General features: G+C 44.8%; 1 protein-coding gene across 1 annotated transcript in view; it reads right to left on the bottom strand.

Annotated features, from left to right (window-relative positions):
- GAS2L3 (growth arrest specific 2 like 3) overlaps positions 1–19,239 on the bottom strand; it is a 28,382-nt gene extending 9,143 nt beyond the window's left edge. Inside the window, exons 1-5 of the mRNA XM_069955478.1 lie at positions 19,132–19,239; positions 7,653–7,712; positions 5,759–5,802; positions 4,344–4,512; positions 325–443 (exon numbers count right to left, since the gene is read on the bottom strand). Coding sequence (XP_069811579.1) covers positions 325–443; positions 4,344–4,512; positions 5,759–5,776 — 306 coding nt within the window. The 5' untranslated portion in view covers positions 5,777–5,802; positions 7,653–7,712; positions 19,132–19,239. The remainder of the gene's footprint in view (positions 1–324; positions 444–4,343; positions 4,513–5,758; positions 5,803–7,652; positions 7,713–19,131) is intronic.
- Positions 19,240–19,718: the final 479 nt, after the last annotated feature.

Genomic DNA, 19,718 nt, shown 5'->3' with positions numbered 1-19,718 from the left:
CCAGGTTGTGTGCGTGGTATTGCAATTCAGCTCTATTCACTTCAATGGAACTTAGCTACAAAAAAGCATGGTACTCTTTGTGGAAGAAAGAGGCCATGTTTTTGTAAGCCTGTATAGCCCCTTTAAAAGCTGTCAGGAAGGATGCAGTATTTTTGAGGGCAGGAGAACATTATAGAAAGCAGTATCTATCCCTTCTGGAGCAGAGCTAAGGAAAACTGTAAGACCAGAAACCTGCTGAAGAAGGCATCATAACCGAGACAATGAAGTCAGGATACTAAAGTACCAGCCACAGATTATTCATCTAAAAGTCATACATATACTTACCACTAGCTCTTCAGCCGTGCAGCACTGTCTCATAGTGTGTTGAACTACATGAATCAGATTGCAGAGGTGAACACCATTGTCAAGATCATCCATAAATCGCTCCCCTCTAACCTCTACACCTGTGACAACACAATTGAGATATGTAAGAGTCACTATTACAGGGTATATGTACATACAGTATTGCAAGTCAGTTTTGTGAATGTGAAAAAATGTCTACTGATGTGTTAATTATCTATTGTAACTGGTTGCTGTGATTTACCAGCATCTGTATGTCCAACTAAAATTATTCTTATAAATGATGCACTTGGAGTTTACATGTATAACAACCCTTAGGCAGTATTCACAAACAGTACTTTGCGTCACTATATGATTATTGAAATCTCCTTAGTCTTATGCAAGAAACTTTTATCTGTAGTTTACAATTCAAAAACATCTTTTTTTTTCTAAATTGTGTTTTGTGCTGGTTTCACTTCTAATTAGGGATGAATGAACCGAACCGTAACGAACCAGATTCGTTATGAACTTTGCAAAAAGTTTGGTTTGTCACTGAACTGAACTTTGTTATTGTTGTTTTAACCAGATTCGTTACGAACTTTCTCAAATAAAATCACGGAATAGACCAGGATACAAGGGATTATTATTCCTATAATCCCTTGTATCCTGGTTTTCTGAGAATATCAAGATGTGTGACGTCACCCGTTAGGATGAGACCTTAAGTTAAGGCCCTATTCCACGGAACAATTGTCGTTCATAAACTCGCTCCAAGGACCGCTCATTAACGATAATCGTTCCGTGGAATAGCTGTAGACAAGCGAACGACAACTGCAAAATCGTTGGAGAGTCGTTCAAAATAGTTTTTCAGCATGTCGATAAAAATCGTTGGTCTTTGAAAGATAATTCGCTAATCGGTTCGTAAAATTATAAATCTTTTAGTCGTTCACCCTGGCGAACATTTTAAACGACCATGTAACAACCGCAAAATAATCGTTACAGTACATATATGGTTCACGTTCCGACGTGTGTTATGTGTTATAGTTTGCTTAAAAAAAAAAAAATTGATTAGTGATCGTTAACGAGCGGTCATTGGAGCGAGTTTATGAACGATAATCGTTCTGTGGAATAGGGCCTTAAAGGGAACTAATCACGCAAAATGATAATGATAAGGAAAAGTGCTGGCACATCACCCAGCACGCTTCCCAAACATCCCCCTGTACCCTCTGTGCCCCCCCTTTATTAGACCGTATTCTTACTTTTATGATGTCCCGCGCTGTATGTAAATGCCGGGTAAGTAGTCAAGGTGGGCGGTCCTGGCCGCATCTAGTCACGGTCCTGGGCGGTGGAATAGCTGTAATCACGCCCAGAGGGGCGTAATTAAAAGACCTGTTTTCTGCCGACGTCACCCGGGGCCTGCGTTACACGTTGGCGGCGCGGCAACTTCTTAAGCACGCCGCGCATGCGCTGTACGGTGGGAGAAGATTCTGACACACTGCACATGCGCGGCATCCTAAAGATATCGGCACGCCGCCGCCATGGAACGTAGGCCCCAGGTGACGTCGGCAGAACGCAGGTCTTCCAATCACGCCCCTCTGGGCGTGATTACAGCTATTCCACCGCCCAGGACCATGACTAGATGCGCCCAGGACTGCCCACCGTGACTACTTGCCCGGCATTTACATACAGCGCAGGACCATCATAAAAGTAAGAATACGGTCTAATAGAAGGGGGCACGGAGGGTACAGGGGGATGTTTGGGAAGCGTGCTGGGTGATGAGCCAGCACGTTTCCTTATCATTAGGGTGATTTTTTGCGTAATTGGTTCCCTTTAACTTAAGGTCTCATCCTAACAGGGGTGATGTCACACATCTTGATATTCACAGAAAACCAGGATACAAGGGATTATAGGAGTAATAATCTCTTGTATCCTGGTCTATTCTGTGATATTATTTGTTATTATTTTAACCAGATTCCTTACGAATAGAGATGAGCGAACCAGGTTCGGGTCGATCCGAACTCGAACGTTCGGTATTTGATTAGCTGGGGCTGCTGAACTTGGATAAAGCTCTAAGGTTGTCTGGAAAACATGGATACAGCCAATGACTATATCCATGATTTCCACATAGCCTTAGGGCTTTATCCAACTTCAGCAGCCACCGCTAATCAAATGCCGAAAGTTCGGATCGACTCGAGCATGCTCGAGGTTCGCTCATCTCTAGTTACGAACTTTCTCAAAGTTTGGTTCAGTGACGAACCAAACTTTTTGCAAAGTTCGTAATGAATCTGGTTCGTTATGGTTCGGTTCGTTCATCCCTAACTAGAAGTGAAACCAGCACAAAACACAATTTAGAAAAAAAAAGATGTTTTTGAATTGTAAACTCAGATATACCTGGGTGCTGCCTAATCAAAAATGTAATGTGACAGCTGTCTGTGAGTATCAAACAACACATATAAAAAGCAACTTCAGTGTTCAAGCTGATCTACTTTATTAAGTGAAAATCTCTCAGTTTATATGTTTACAAGAAAGCTTCAAAAAGAAAAAAAGAAAAAATAGGAGAACCCGGTTTAGCCGCAACAAAAAAAGTAAAAAAAAAAAAAAAAAAGTCCCATCAATGTCCTAGCAAAAAAAAAAAAAAAAGTCCCATCAGCTGTCCCATCACTGCACAGTCGTGTAGAAAAATGTTGGAGACTCATTGGGATTCTTGGTGTCCAAGACTGTGCACCCGAGTGCTGATGTCTGGTCCTTTAATTATGGGCAAGGGCAGTACATGTCTGTTACTTCCCATTGGGTCAACATCCTCCCAGAAGACCATCAGGAAGTTAGCCCATTCTTGCCACTGTCACCTCTCCGATGCTTCAGGGGCCAGTTCTGCACAAGTTCTGCCTCCACCAGCTTGCAAACATCCGCCACTTTGACTGCAGTCCAACCTGCCCCGATGTCTTACCAACAATGTCAGGCCCGCCGCTCTCAGGCTGTCCTCCATTTGGTGAATCTGGGTGAATGGAGCCACAGTGGGCAGGGGCTCCTGCGGACCATCAGGGAGGAGATATATGAATGGCTGACCCCACGTCAACTAACGGTGGGAAGTTTTGTAGCCGACAATGGGAGGAACATTGTCTCTTCAGTGCAGCAGGGAGGGCTGAGTCATACATCTTGTATGGCACATGTGATAAACCTCATAGTGCACAGGTTTCTTCTAACATTTCCTGCCAATTGTTGATACCATTTGAGGACGCGACTCTGTTTGTGAGCAGGCATGACTATGGCGACATCATCCCACTCGTCCATGTTCTGGAAAGTGCGCTGAACAACATCATCAGCGAGGATTCCCAGGCCACCACTCCAAGGCTGAACATCCTCCTCCTCAGTCAATTGTCTGTTCTCAACCATACTAGCCTAGGTGCAATCAGGTACTGCCTCCTCCTCCCCAAATAGTCTGTTCTCAACCATACCTGCCTGGGTGCAATCAAGTGGTGCCGCCTCCTCCAATAGTCTGTTCTCAACCATACTGGGCTGGGTGCAATCAAGTGCTGCCTCCTCTTCCTCCATCAATTGTCTGTTCTCAACCATACTGGGTCCAATACAGTACTATTACTTCTGCTGGTTCCACTGTCAAATATCTGTTTTCCACCCTACTGGGTCCAGGGAACTTTGTGTCCTGTGTCCTGTGTCCCGTGTAATCACTTACACCTTGGCTAATTTTTTTTTCACTATTTTTGCACTTTGATTTTTTCAAACTTTTTTCATTGTAATAGCAACTGCAACTAAACGAAACTATACCCTATCAGACTCCCACTATTGTAGCTGCAATTATTCAGCCGTTATAGCAAGGTTCGTTTTAGGTTCGGTTCGTACGAATCCGAACTTCACGAAAGTTCGCCGGATCGAACCAAACCAAACTTTTCAAAAGTTCGCTCATCCCTACTTCTAATAATGGCAGGTTTCTCAGTTTCTAGCATTACCTGTAGCAAAAAAAATAAAACCATTTAAAACGGCAACAAGTCAAATGACAGAATACTACTTACACAACAAGGTACTTAACCATATTGCCAGATCTTCCTGCATAGGTATCAGGGTGGCTTCATGACGAACAGCCAACCACTGATCATACTGAGAGACATCAGACAGACCTGGGCCATGCCTTGGAGTAAGAGGGCTTCTTGGACATAATGGAAGATCATCTCCAAACCAAACCTGGATAATAATAATAAAAAGTTATTTATATGTCTATGGTAAGTATTTTGCAATACAAATACTTATGAGATAGTTGGCATGTGTCCAACACACAATAAATACAATGGACTCTTAGGCAATCAATATCAAACAATCTCTAAGTAGTTGTTGATCTGATAAACCAGTGTTCTCTAATGTGTGGCTTGCGGGTGTCATGTCATATGATAAAGTATAAGGATAGGATGTTCAACTTCCAAACAGGAAGAGGCGCCACTGTAATACACATACAGTTCAGTAAAGGACGGCATTGTGTGAATATCTGGAATCTTTAGGCCCCATTCACACATCCGTGTCAGTTTTTACTGTCAGGAAATCCTGATCAGGAGACCTCAAAAGTCATCAGGAAAGTATCAGGATTTCCTGACAGTAATCCGTTTTTACCATCAGGAAACCATCAGGAAAAACCTTCAGGATTTCCTGATGAGTAAAAAGTGTTCCCACATTGCCTCGAGTGTACCTGGATGGCCACAGGCTGCAGAAGTACAACTCCCATCATGGCCTGCCAACAGGGGCATGATGAGAGTTGTACTTCTGCAACCTGGATGGCCACAGGCTGCAGAAGTACAACTCCCATCATGGCCTGTTAGAAGGACATGGTGGGAGTTTTAGTATTGGGGGGGAGGGGGCTGTGTATCTCACCTGTCGGCGGAAGAACAGCGGCGGCAGCTGGTGGGAGTCGCGGGCGGGTGCAACCTGCTTCGGTCTCGGGGGGGAATGGGACCAACAGAGGTCGGGAGTGGCGGCGGGGTGATCCGATGCGGCGTGGCGGGGTTATCAGGCGGCAGGGTAATGCGATGCGGCGGGCAGCTGATGTCCTGTCCGAGCCCTTGGGGTGGTGGCGGCGCAGCGTTCGGGCAGCAGGGGTGCCTGGCGGGCTGTCAATCATCCGGAATCACGGGCACTTTCCTGATGTACATTCCGGCGCTCCCATAGACTGCTATGGGGGCGTCCGGGCCGGAATTCCGGACAAATAGGACATGTCCTATTTTTTCCGGATATATTTTCCGGAACGGACACCCTTCCGGAAAAATCCGGAATGGTGTCCGTGACCAATTAAAGTCTATGGGTCCGGAAATCCGTCCGGATTCCCTGATAGGAAATCCGGATGGTTTTTCCGGACGTGTGAAGGGGGCCTTACTGAGATGTTTTTACTGTGTGAGTGGGGAGGAGAAAAAGTATGGTAATAAGGTCAGATGGGGATATTTACCTGAACTGCGGGATTCATATTTTTCTAAAGATTTTGTCAAGTTTCTAAAATAGAAAAAAGGAGACACTTAAGTTTACCTTAAAATTGGGGTGACCAATTATAACCCAAATTTAATTCTCAATTGTGATGAAAGAACAATTATTAAAATGTTGTCCAGCGTTAAGCTTTATTTAACATATTGCTGCTGGTGCACTGAAAACAACAAACATTCTATGCTTACCTCTCTGCGCTCCCCTGGTGTCACTGGTGTCCCCCGCTGACTGCAGATCCTCTACCTCCCTGACTCCAGCACAGGGGTCCGCTGTCCCCCCCATGCGCTTTGCGGTCTGAGGGAACCCAGGCTGTGATGTGTCAGTCCGTCATTGGTCGTAGCGGGGTCAGTAAGGAGTTGTAAAGGCATTGCATGTTTTGGATGTCCCTGACTGCAGATATAAGATTATGGAGGGAGGAAAGATGAACTTGTCTCCAGTCAGGATGCAGAGAAGTAGTTTAGAACTATACTTAAAGTCCCTTAATACACCAAGCAGTAAATGAAGTGGAGGCAGAAGTCAAGTCAAGTCAGAAGTCAAGAACATCCAAAATCAGGCAACAAACCAAGGACCAATAAGGGATAATATTAGGGCAGCCCCAATAAATATGCAGTAAAGAACCTGGAGTCATGGGAATTAAAACAATTGTAAAACAGGAAGCCTATTTTCCAATGCAAACAAGACTTCCAGCATTGAAGGAAATTTTACGATAGGAGGAATGTGGCTCTCATAAAAGGTTTTCTACAATTACAAGAGATGCTTTAAAAGGCACTTTCCACTACACACTGATCGCTTCTCCTTGGTCATCAGTATCTGATGGGTGGTAGTTAAATCCCACTGATCAGCAGGATGGAAAGGCTACACAATCTACCCTCTTGTTTCTACAGGCAGAGAGGCCCATCTTATGAGCAGCTGACTATACTACTGCAGCTCAGGAAAGACTTTTGATCAAAAATTAATTCAAAGAACTGCCGTAAAACACTGTGCGAGACAATCCCCTGAAGGTGTCCATAGCTAGGAGGAAAATTCCAATCTATAAATATTAGTCGGAACGATTTTTGCACCTATGGAGACAGATTAAACAAGTGACACTCGTGGCCCTACAGCTATTGCTAAAGCTGTGGCTGTCCAGGCATGATGGGAATTGTAGTTCTGCAACAGCTGGAGGGCTGGAAATGTGACACCTGGGATCTAAACTCTTCTCACAAACAGCACATTTCATTTTTAAATCAGCACCAGAAATCCAGATGTGTATGTTGACAAGCAGCAGATGTATTGCTGAAATGTCTAAAACTTTTCCATACATATGAATGTGGGTTGTAAAAATTATGTATATGCTGCACAAATAACCATATGTAGGTAACATATATAGAATTTCTGCAATCTACCTGAATACCAGGACACCCCAACGCTACCTTTGAAGGCTTATTCCAGCCTATAACACCTATGGCCATATAAACAGGCATAATAGCAGGGGTCCAATCTCTGAGATGCCCTGTGTTCTCTAGTACAGGGTCCTAAGTGCACATTGCTGATCCATTCAGTGTCTATGGAAGCTGCCAGCAACAGCTGAACTGTACTTACCCGCTTCCATAGACAATGCATGTAGAGGTGGTGTGCACTTTTAACAGAAGATTTGGGATCCTGTACTCAAAATTGCAGGATAGGAGATAAGTGTTATAGGCTGGAATATCCCTTAATGTTAACAAAATATGTACAATTAAAAGTGGAGGAAAATTCTATCTTGAAAGGAAAAAATAAACAAATTTTAAAGTTGCGTTTCTTAATAAAGTATGTGGAGAATATTCTGTCTGTAATGTCCTGCTTTCTAACTCCAATAACCTAGGCTAGCGGAGAACACTTACCTGTTCTTTAGGAACCTTCCAACTTGAGTTGTGCTGTTAATGTCCACTGCCTGCCATGACCTACAGAGAAAAACAGTATACAGAATCAGATAAATGGACACCACTCTTCACCTTCAACAGCGGTAAATTAACCCCATAATGACTGTGGTCATTTAGGAGACATTCTGCAGATAGGAACAATGGTGCAACTGCTTCTGTTCTATCCTGGACAATCACAAAATCATTAGGATAACTATTAAATGACTGATTCCTTAACCCAGTTATAGGGAATGTATGTGGCATAACAATATATACTGTTCCCTAAAGGTCCTGTGTGTCTGGGCTAAGCAGTGTGATCAGCATTACCAGGGACGTCAGATTGTTTAGAAGGAAAAAACCTGGTGCCAAATTCCATTTTACCAGCTGCTGCTTATAAATCGTTGATAAAAAAAACCGCATGTGTTTTTATGCATTTTCTCTTTAGTTCTCAAAGGCAAATGTGGGAACAGAGGCTGAGGGGTATCTTATTACTACATAATCATACATTACTGTGTGAAGGCAGACCAGAGTACAGACACACTTTCACCCAGTGCACATCTGAGCAGTACCGGGAGTCTATCCTCCACAGTATAAACCTGGGCACCTCTCTATACACTCCTCATGTTGGCTTACAAGTAGAGATGTACAAATCTGACTAAATCTGCACATGGAGATGATTATGGTCATAAGGTCACATTACAGTCACAGGAGAGAAATATGAGAGGGAATCCACAACCACACATTAGTATCCAGCTCTATTATGTACTATTAGCAAAAAAAAAAAAAAGAAAGCAAACACAGGACTCCAAGCTCCACATCCATCTTTAGATACCAGATTGTGTCTGTGTGTAAATCTGTGCAGTCTAAGATGCAAAATACACACTTTGCCTTGTAATAATGAGAAACCTATGCATTAATGAGTATTACGGCCAGCTGCAAATACAGATGCAGTTGTGTGCAATCCGTTTGGATCAGTTTTTCTGTTTCCTTCCATAATAAAAAGAAAAAAAAAGGGATAAAAAAAAAAAAAAAAGGATGCTTTTTTTGTGTACACAAAAACGTTGTGGGGCACATTTCTGTGTACATTAAAAGATAATAAGGATATAAAACAGATAGTAAGAGAAACAATGGTCCTTTTAGACTAGATGCTTTCTGGCCTGCAGGGGCTGCAAATGAGCGCCGATTAGGTGCCTTTACACAGCAGGAGAAATCAGCAGCCAGCCTGCACAAACAAGTCTTGCATCCTTTGTGCAACCCTGGAAATGGACAGCATAGATACGTATATATATATATATATATATATATATATATATATATATATATATATATATATCTGTGCTATCAGTTTCCAGATCACAGGCTGGATCTTTAGCCCCGCCTCCTTCATTTGTTAATCATTCCAGAGGAGGCAGCATCCTGAAGTTAGCAGGAGGACTGAAGAAGTCACATGCCAGATCACAAGCGGTGTGGATGAAAAGTATACACTGCTTGTGATATGGAAACTAACAGCACTGATATGCATATCCATGCTGTCAGTTTCTCTTTATCGGCTGATAGCGATAATACATTTTTGAGAGTACGTTTACACTTACCGGATCCACAGCTGATTTTCTGCTGCGGATCTGCAGAGGATCCGCAGCAGATTTCATTAAAATAACTGAACACAGATCTGCTGCGGATCCTGTAGGTGTGAACGCACCCTGAAGCAGGCTCATCAGATATGATCAGGCAACGACGGAATCAGTTTTTTCAGCAGATCACTGTCACTTAGGCCAACTATAAGCCGCAGGAGCGTTTCTAGCAACACTCCTGGCCGATAATCGACCCATGTAAAAGGCCCTGAAGAAAAAAAAAAAAGGGGGAGGGAGGGGAATGACTGAGGAGAAAAGGACCAAATACCAACCAGACACATCTAGATATGCATATTCTGCTGGATAGCATACTGTACGTTTGTAAGTATCACATCTACATTATGGGTATATACACTTTTTACAGTTTTTGCAGAAAGTGGGCAGTGTTTCTGCAAAAAACAAAAAAAAAAAAAAAAATTGAAGGGGGAGATGCATCATGCTGTCTTATAGTACGATTGTTTTTGATACCCAGAGCAACCAATCACAGCTAAGCTTTCATTTTACCTGAACAATATGAGAAATAAAAGCAAAGCTGACTGGCTGATATGGGCAACACAGACAATCTTAGGTCTCATTCACACATATTTCAGGTCCGCTATTTTTACTCAGTGATCCGTGAAACACAGTTCACAATTGCATCCGTAGTGCATCCTTATTTGCATTAGCAGAAGTGGTGAACTGGTAAAAAAAAAAAAATAATTAACTAGTTTGCTTAGGTTTGATCAGTGTTTTTCACAAACAAAAAAAAAGCAAAATCAGCAAAAAACAAAGATCCCACAGAGTTCTAATCAATATCGCAATCCGCACTAGGACATATCCAATTTTTTCACGGAACAGATTGTGGATCTGTGAAAAAGCAGAATGTGTGAATAGCCCAATAGAAATCAATAGGCAATAAGTTGATCCATGATTGCAGATCTGCAGTAACTGACTGCTTTGCAGGACTTGTGAGTAAGACCATATGTTCACGTACATTCACATGCTGCGGATCTGCCGTGGCTTTTCTGCAACAGATTTTCAATACATTAAGTTGTTTAGTGTGCAGAAACACCGCACACTTTCTGCAACTGATCCTCAGCAGATACGCAAGGTGTGAACATACCCTTAGGGTATACATATACACCGATTACACCAAAGAGGAAAATTTCTTCGATAAAATCCTTATTAAGCTCCATGCTAAAGTGAACAGGAATTGAAGCTGAAATTAAGCAGAGTTTTATTAGTAATAAATCACGTTTTCCCCATCTACATTGCTTCTATTCATTTGAACAATTATGTTCCACTTGGGATCTTTGCACAAACTAAAAAAAAAAAAAAAAGTTTTTATTTTTCTCTTTTAAACAAACCCACCATTCACGTAACTGGTAGTAAACAGTGGAAATCATTTTCCCAGTCTCATGCCGAACTGGAAACATGCATGTCACTCCACCCACATGGCTCGCTCAGCATATGAAATCTGAGAAGGCACAGGGTCAGATATTCAGGAATGGCACTCAGAAGATAATGCCACATCTGTTCTAGCAGCCCAATTTCCATGCCTTCATGCACATGCTACTTCACTTCAAAAGAAGGACAAGTTAAAAACATGGTATATGAGCTCATATAAGCCTGAAATATAGAGGTTCTTGTATACTAGTCCAGTACATTAGGCAAGAGGCTGGGATACGAGCCAACAGATAGATAAAGAACTGGTTAAAATTATTTATAGTGATCCTGGGTTATTATGTGGATTATAGCCAAGAGCTGTATTCACAGTTCTGCTGGTTTATTAGCATTCTCTAACATCACATTACTATATATTGTCTGGTGTAAATAATGCCACAATGTAGTATGATGGGAGAAGTAGCTACAGATGAGAACTGAAAATATACAGGCTGTAACAAAGTATTGACATACATGTACAATGCACAAGCGGCAACTTAATCATTGCGTTCTCTTTCTGCATGGACAAATCAAGAGCTAGAAAATTGAGCACTGATGAAAAACGAGGGGTTATTTGCTCCAGTGCTGCATAAAAACATAGTAGACTGTCAGCAGAAAAAGACCACATAGCCTGCTCAGCGCCTCTTGGAGCTACTTGTGTTGCTTTTTTTAGACCGGTTTTAGAAATTTTATAGGCAATTTTTAGTCGAAACTTTGGCGCTATGCTGTTTTTATGAAGACGACGTGCAATGAACTCAAAAAATTCCAGCTACGGGCAAGCACTACGTACATGCATCTGTAACCATCAGCATTTATTAATAGATAATTCGTGCTGCAAATATGGGCTGCATCATCAATCTTGGCCCCAACACAGATCGGTAACCCCTATGGATGTGTGTATGGGGCCATAGAAATAAATGGGTCCACATTCTGCCCACATTTAAGGGGGGGTTCACACTGAGGAGTTCTGGCAGATTTTCAGGCGGATTCCGCGTCAAAATGCGCACGGAATCCACGCGGAATTCCGCCCGTAAAGAATGAACATTGTGAATGTACATTGGCTTTAATGGGCTTATTTGTTCACATCGCAGAATTTCCGCACTGAAAATTCCGCTGCGGATGCGCTTTCCGCCTGAAGAACATGGACATGTCAATTCTTTGGGCGGATTCCGCTAGAGGAATCCTATAAGAGTCAATGGGGCTTTAATTCTGCTTGAACTTCTGCTCGAATTCCGCTCAAATTCTGCCAGAGCTGAATAGGCAAGGAATTTCAAGCAGAAAACTTTCCTCTACAATTCCTCGAGAATTCCTTAGGGTGGGCTATCCGCCGAAAGAAGTGACAGGTCACTTCTTTTGGCGGATAGCGGAATATGCCGGCCCATAGAATGGTGTCTATGGAGCCAGCGGAAAGGCGCGCGGACACACGAGGGAATTCCGGAGTTTATCCGCGAGAATTCCGTAGTGTGAACCCACCCTTAGGGTGGGTTCACACTGAGGAATTCTCGGGGAATTGAAGCAGAAAGTTTTCTGCTTGAAATTCCTCGCCTATTCAGCTCTGGCAGAATAGGAGCAGAATTTAAGCGGAATTTGAACGGAATGTGAGCGGAATTCAAGCAGAATTGAAGCCCCATTGACTTTTATACGATTCTTCTAGCGGAATCCGCACAAAGAATTGACAAGTCAATTCTTCAGGCGGAAAACGGATCCGCACCGGAATTTTCAGCGCGGAAATTCCGCTGTGTGAACAAATAAGCGGAAAGCCCATTAAAGCCAATGTACATTCACAATGTTCATTCTTTACAGGCGGAATAGTGCGAATTCGGCGCACATTTTGCAGCGGAATCTGCTGAAAATCCGCGAGAATTCAGTGTGAACCCACCCAGGTGTGAAAGGTGCCCTAGTTTTAGCAAAGACAAGCTTGCTGGCAATAAATGAAATAAATTGCTGACAAACTGGACATAAAGGGAGAGTGGAAACAGTGATGGAAGTTGGCATAGGAATGTAGGCAACAGAATATGTATAAAGCCAAAGCCTCAGTCAGTAAGATGAAAGATTCAGCGCTGCTGCCCACATAGGCTACAGATGAATGGAGGATTTCAGATTCTTAAAGGGGTTGTCCGGCGAAAAAAATTATTCACAGAATAACACACATTAAAAAGTTATACAACTTTGTAATGTATGTTATGTCTGTGAATGGCCCCCTTCCCCGTGTTTCCCCCCACCCACGCTAGACCCGGAAGTGTGGTGCATTATACTCACCGCATGTCGTGTCGTCCACGGTCTCCGATCGTCAGCAGTGACGTCTTCTTCGTAAGTTCGGCGGATCTTCCCGAGTGCCGGCCGCCCTCTGCAGCGTCATCCGAAGCTCAGCCGCGATTGGCTGAGCATAACTGTGCTCAGCCAATCGCGGCTGAGCAGCTGATGACGTGGCCGCGTCATCAGCCGCTCAGCCGCGATTGGCTGAGCACAGTTATGCTCAGCCAATCGCGGCTGAGCGGCTGATGACGCGGCCACGTCATCAGCTGCTCAGCCGCGATTGGCTGAGCACAGTTATGCTCAGCCAATCGCGGCTGAGCTTCGGATGACGCTGCAGAGGGCGGCCAGCACTCGGGAAGATCCGCTGGCCTCCCGAAGAAGACGTCACTACTGAAGATCGGAGACCGTGGTCGGCACGTGACAGGTAATGTATAGCGCACCACACTTCCGGGTACACGGGTGGGGGTGGTGGGACACGGGGAAGGGGGCCATTCACAGACATAACATACATTACAAAGTTGTATAACTTTGTAATGTGTGTTATTCTGTGAATAATTTTTTTCGCCGGACAACCCCTTTAATGTCACTACAAACAAAGCAAGTGCCAGGGAATTCCTGCACCAGAAAACTCTTATGTGACATTTTAATACAGAGCTCTCATTGTCACCAGTGGGAAATGCTAACATGGATCAACGTCTCTATGGAAAAGATAGGCTTCACAATACTAATAAAGCACTGAACATAATATACTGGTCACCCATTGCAGGGCAACTTACAGCATACATACTTTATACATGAAAGTGACTCTGTACCCACAATCTGACCCCCCCCCCCTAAACCCCTTGTACCTTTGGATAGCTGCTTTTAATCCAAGATCTGTCCTGGCATCCGTTCGGCAGGTGATGCAGTTATTGTCCTAAAAAACAACTTTTAAACTTGCAGCCCATGCCAAACGGGAGTATCCGTGCCCTAAGTTTGCACCACCCCTCCGTCCCTCCTCCCCACCCTCTTCATCATTAGGAATGCCACTGGAACATTTCCTACATGCTGAACATTGCACAGGTCCTTAACGATCCAGCCCATGTGCCGGGCTGACACAGCTGATGAATAGGAGACAATCTGCCTGGAGCATTCCTAATGCTGAAGAGCGTGGGGAGAAGGGACGGAGGGGTGGTGCAAAGTTAGGGCACAGATACTCCTGTTTGGCATGGGGCTGCAAGTCTAAAAGTTGTTTTATAGGACAATAGCTGCATCACCTGCCGAACGGACCCCAGGACAGATCTTGGATTAAAAGCAGCTATCCGGAAGTACAAGTGGTTTGGGGGAGGGGGTGGGGGGTCAGATTGTGGGTACAGAGTCGCTTTAAAGGGGTTATCCAGCGCTACAAAAACATGGCCACTTTTCCCTTCTCTTGTCTCCAGATTGGGTGGGGTTTCAAACTCAGTTCCATTGAAGTAAATGGAACTTAATTGCAAACCACACCTGAACTGGAGACAAGAGAGAGGGAAATGGCCATGTTTTTATGGCACTGGAAAACCACTTTAAAGAGAATGCTAGCTGTACAAGTACCTGCACAGGGAGCACACCCTAGTGGTGGCTGCAGCGAGACAGAATGCTGTCATTTATGTATATCCTTTGATTATGTCCGCCACAGCTCCCATCAGTTTCAGGGGGACCCACTCTCCGGGCTGCACCTCCCTGCATACACTTTAGTGTGTAGATACAGCTGCCATAGTTTTTGGAGATACCCCATATGACGTTCCACACTCCACCTAGGGTACTTAAGGTCACCAAGGTACAGATTTACATTGACACCCCCGTCCACACTGGCATAGGAAGGCTGAGCCACCCCTGTCACTACCACCAGTGAACAGGTCAGTAGTACTGCCACCAGCTTCTCGTTTAGATATATGCCTGGTCCATTATTGGGGTTATATCGGGTCAGAAGCCAGCCCCGTAGCATGTAGGATTAGCCTGAGAGCACAGATGGATGGATTTGTGGATCAAGATAAAAAAAAAAAAAAAAAAACATTTATTATTAATATTAAATTGCCTTAGGGGCGCACTAAACAAGTCACTATATTCATGTAAAAATATATATTCAATGGTCAGATGCAGATTCAAGTAGTGCCAATGGGGTATTGGCTGTGAAATGAACACATAGGAAGAAGGTGCATGCTGCTAAGCGGTTACAGGAACCCTCCAACATGGCATGTAGGACATAACAAAGAAGAACCCCTGCTCGCTGCCAAGCCCCAACACACACAAGAACCCTGGCCAGACACTCCTCCTCTTAACCTGTGGGATGGTCCCAAACCCCTCCTTCCCCACCCCCCCCCCACCCCAAAAAAAAAAAAAAAAACCTAGGGGTCATAACTTTTGCAACACAGGGTCATAGGGAGATGGTTCTAATACCATCTGATCCAGCTGGGCACCAAGAACATTAGGAGACCAAACTTGGCTTCGCTACACATCTTTGACTACTAGTTCCACGTATCTCACTACCTTGGGGTCCTACATAGGAGTGAGATGCAGAGAGGCATTCGACTCAGTCAAGCAATTTGGAAAATGTAACTGCTAAGGCTACATTACATGGCATGATGAGGGGGAAGCGAGGGCCAACCTATCAGCTCTGCACTTGCTTCCCCACATACTGCCTGTGCTATTACACACACAGACAGCAAGCGGGAGCAGTGGAAGAGGCCGCCTATGGAAGTCAACGGTCCTGTTACACAAAGCAAAGAGCAGCAGACTTTTGCTGACATGATTGGCATCTTTCAACATGTTGAAAGACCACGATCAGCAGACATTGTGCATGTCGAGTGATCATGGTCTTTTAGCAGGTGCTATTACACCAAACAATTATCAGCCAAGTATGGCAGATAATCATTTAGTGTAATAAGGCACAGTAAGGGTAAGTGCACGCTACGGAATCCATGTGGATCACCCGCCGCATGCATATCCGCCCATGCTATAGACTCCATTCGACGGACAGGAGAATTCCGCCATCTGTCCAAACAATGAACCTGATCATTCTTTGGGCGGATGACAGAATGCGCCTGTGCATAGAATGGAGTCTATGGCATGGGCGGAGATGGGCAGGACGAGCAGGGGAGCTACAGGTGGGTTAGCAGGACTAACCCTTATGGAAATCCAGATCCTGGCCATCTACATGTGCTCTCCTGTTCAACATTGAGAGGTGGGAGACCTCACACCTGGAGAGCTAGAGAAAGATCTGACCCCACTTGCTTCTCGTTTCCGGCTCTATTTCACGTGCCGTCAGTGAGTGGGTAAGAGCAGGGGAGCTACAGGTGGGTTGCCCATAGAAGATAGTGGTGGTCTGCTGCCACCACTCCTGTTCTATGAATCAACGGCAGCATATCGCTGCTATCGTGATCGTTGGCTGATCATTGCCTTCTATTACACGAGACTATTATCACCCGTAACAGTCGGTATCTGTCAAATACAGCCGATAAACACTTTGTGTAATAGGGCCTTAAGACAGTCACAAGATACCTCAGGTGTGCTATACAAAAACATTGTTCTGGGATGGATTCCAGTGTTTTATTTTTATAACATGACCCTCATCAGGTCAGCGTCTCAAGGCAGAAAAGTCACACAATGAAGGATTCCAAACAGCCACAACTTGCGGATGTTATGGATGAGATCACAAGTGTTGATCCTACAGCACAACACAATGGGCAATCACATCTGTAACCCGTCTGTCAAGTCAGCAAACTGGGAAGTCCGCAGGAAAAGAATACAGAGAGCAGATCCTCCTTATCTATTAGCTAGGACACTACTATAGAAAAATACTTCATCTATTGGCTTTCTGGTAGTAGAGCTCAGCTCATGGCTATCAACTGAGAAAACTGGTTTGCTGAATTTGTTTTTATTGAACTCTTATCTCTTAAAACAACCTCCCTCCCTACAGCACCTCCATACCAAAGGGCACCCACAGAACCGAGGACCGCAGCATGTAAACACCACCCTGACACCACCGCAGCTGGGGTTTTGGCAGTTTTGCTTAAGCTCTTTGATCAGAAGTGGATTCACAATGGACATGAAGAATGCTGGAGCCATTCTACTTGTGCTGGGATTGGTGCTGTCTGTCTAAGACACAAACAGATGGATAAAGCTGGGTCATTGTGTACCAGACCTTATTCTACTGATAACTGCAATGTGTGAACACAGCCTAGATGTTTTGCAACAGCTTTTGGCGGGGAATGAGCAGGGTAGGGGACTGTGATGGACAGGGAAAGCATTGCATTCTGGAACCTGTAGTACTGAGTACATCTGCTCAACCAGGAAGTACAGAAACACAAAACAGAACAAAACCCCCCCAAAAATATGTCATGTCAGCTGATCGCTGCCTTCTATTACATGGGACGATTATCGGCCGATAATTGTTCCAAGTAATAGGGCCTTAAAGTGTGACTGTCATTTCGTTTTTTGTTTTTTTTTGTAGAACTCAATAGTCCAGACGATTTTAAGTAACTTTGTAATTGGGTAAGTTAGGCAAATACCCCATTATCTGCATTCAAAAAGACTTTCCCCAGGTCCTCCCTCCTCTCCTTTCTGTCATCCACTGCTCATTATCAGGAAATCTCAACTCTTTTACATCAGTCGGGTCCTGTCTGTTCTATGAAGAGGGGAGGAGGGAGATTAGTTGCCAGCAGAGAGCAGAGAACAAAGGATTACACAGTAGGAGCTGTGTGAAAGTGGTATTCAGAGGTCAGAGCTGATGTCAGAGGAGAGAGCCGGTGATGTAGCTGTAAATTAACTCTTTGTCCTGGTTTGGTGCCTCATCTCCCTCCACCCCTCCCCTCTACATAGACAATCATGAAGACGGGGGAGAGCTTCACACTGCTTTTTCACTATAAAAATGCATTTTTCGTCTAATAGACCCAATTCCAAAGTTTCTTAAAATCGCCTGGACTATTGATTTCTGCAAAAAAAATAAAAAATAATTAAACGACAGTGATACTTACATTCACACACCCTTGGTGCAGCCCGTGGCCCACTCTATAAACGTGCATCTGTAATGCTCTGTGCTTTACAGATCATTATATTGACGCTTTATTAGCATAGCAATCCGTGCTCCATACACACGTACGGACCATTGAATAACATCGATCCTATGTTCTGTCTGCCATTGCGTACCTGCAATGGCAAACAAAACAACGGACATGTGAATGTAGCCTTAGGGCATATTTGCACAGATCATACGCCAAATATTCACCTGAAAGATGCAGTTTTTGAACTGTATGGCAAAACGTAGTCGCCTTCACTATACGGAAGCATTAACATAAAGAAGCTTGGGCACAGTATACATTACTCTGTTAATGTGGAACCTACAGGCCATGCATGCCAGTGTATGTCTATAGAGTGATATATGTTGATGGCTTACGTCAGAGATATACGCTGTGCCATAAATGCAACAAATGCAGAGTGACAGACCCCCGTACTTAGGGACTATCACCCCCTCCATAGGATGCCTCAGGCACAAGGCCGGTATAGAAGGGAGACCCCCGTCCTGGCAGACTCAGCTCACCTGTGTATTACACGGCTGGCATGGCATTCAGGATTTAGCTACAGACATTGATTCTGGGTATGTTCACACACAGCAGTTCTGCCGTAATTTTTCTACAACTGATTTTAACTAGTCATTTGTATTGGTGCATGAATACTGCACATTATACAGTGAGTGTGCAATATCACAGCATTGGGGTTCAGCCACACAGGCTACATCAGACAAGCCTCCCCCTCACATCACTGCCCTTCCTGGGCTACCACTTCTATAGATGCCACCCATACACTAATACAATGCCTCCGTACATTGCACACAGAAGCCACTGCTCCATAAGTGATAGCAGATACACATAGAGCGGTGTAGAGGGGTCTCCCAGGAGCCAGGCCTGGCTGATAAGCTCCGGAGCCCCCTGACCCCCAATGCTGCACATACAAGTGTTATTACACAGCAGCAGAACTGACAGCTCCAGACAGCAGGAGCTCCGAGCCCGGCACAGCGCCCCCTGCTGTCCTAACACTCGATAAATCAAAACTTCTCAGCCCACAGTCCGCGGATCCGTGCGCCTGTCCCACAGTCTATATCCCGTATACAATATAGAGATATTAGTGCAGATACTCACCGTCCGGTAGCGCTGCGGTACACTGCGGGCCTGCTAGTCCTAGTGGGCTGTATAACATACAATATCCCCCCCAGACGCTACTCCCGGTTCCCTCGTCCACTGCGCAGCCCCTACACACTCCGCAGTTCAGACAACCCGCCTACCCCGCCCCCTTCTCCTCTCGTCACAGTCATTGGCCGCAGGTCCCTACACGGCTTCGAACCAACCAATGAGGCGCTGGGCGTTTCCTCTCCCTGCAGCCCCGCCCAGAGCGAGAGGAGGGGAGGGCGTGGTGCGCGTGCTGTCCTGGGGCAGCGGCTGGAGGCTCCGTACCGTGCTGCAGAGCCGGCATAGTGCCAGCCCTCAGGCCGGGGAACGCGATGGAGAGTGGGGAGCTGAATGAACATGTGCTCCGGTGCTGGGGTTGGGCGTAGGGTCACCGCCTGAGGGTGTGCGGGTCTCTGCACACAGGGTTAGTGGAGTGTGACAATGGGCTCTAACGCACAAGGGTCTGTTATACCGAGCATGGTGTGAGAGGAGTTGTTAAAGGGGTTAATGTGCTGTATATGGGGTTCTGGCTCTGCAGGGGTTAATGTGCTGCTAAGCCT

The sequence above is a fragment of the Dendropsophus ebraccatus genome, chromosome 1 (genome assembly GCF_027789765.1).
Source record: "Dendropsophus ebraccatus isolate aDenEbr1 chromosome 1, aDenEbr1.pat, whole genome shotgun sequence".
NCBI classification, from domain to species: domain Eukaryota; kingdom Metazoa; phylum Chordata; class Amphibia; order Anura; family Hylidae; genus Dendropsophus; species Dendropsophus ebraccatus.
Note: the sequence above shows the minus strand (reverse complement) of the source record. Positions and strands in the feature narration are given on the sequence as shown.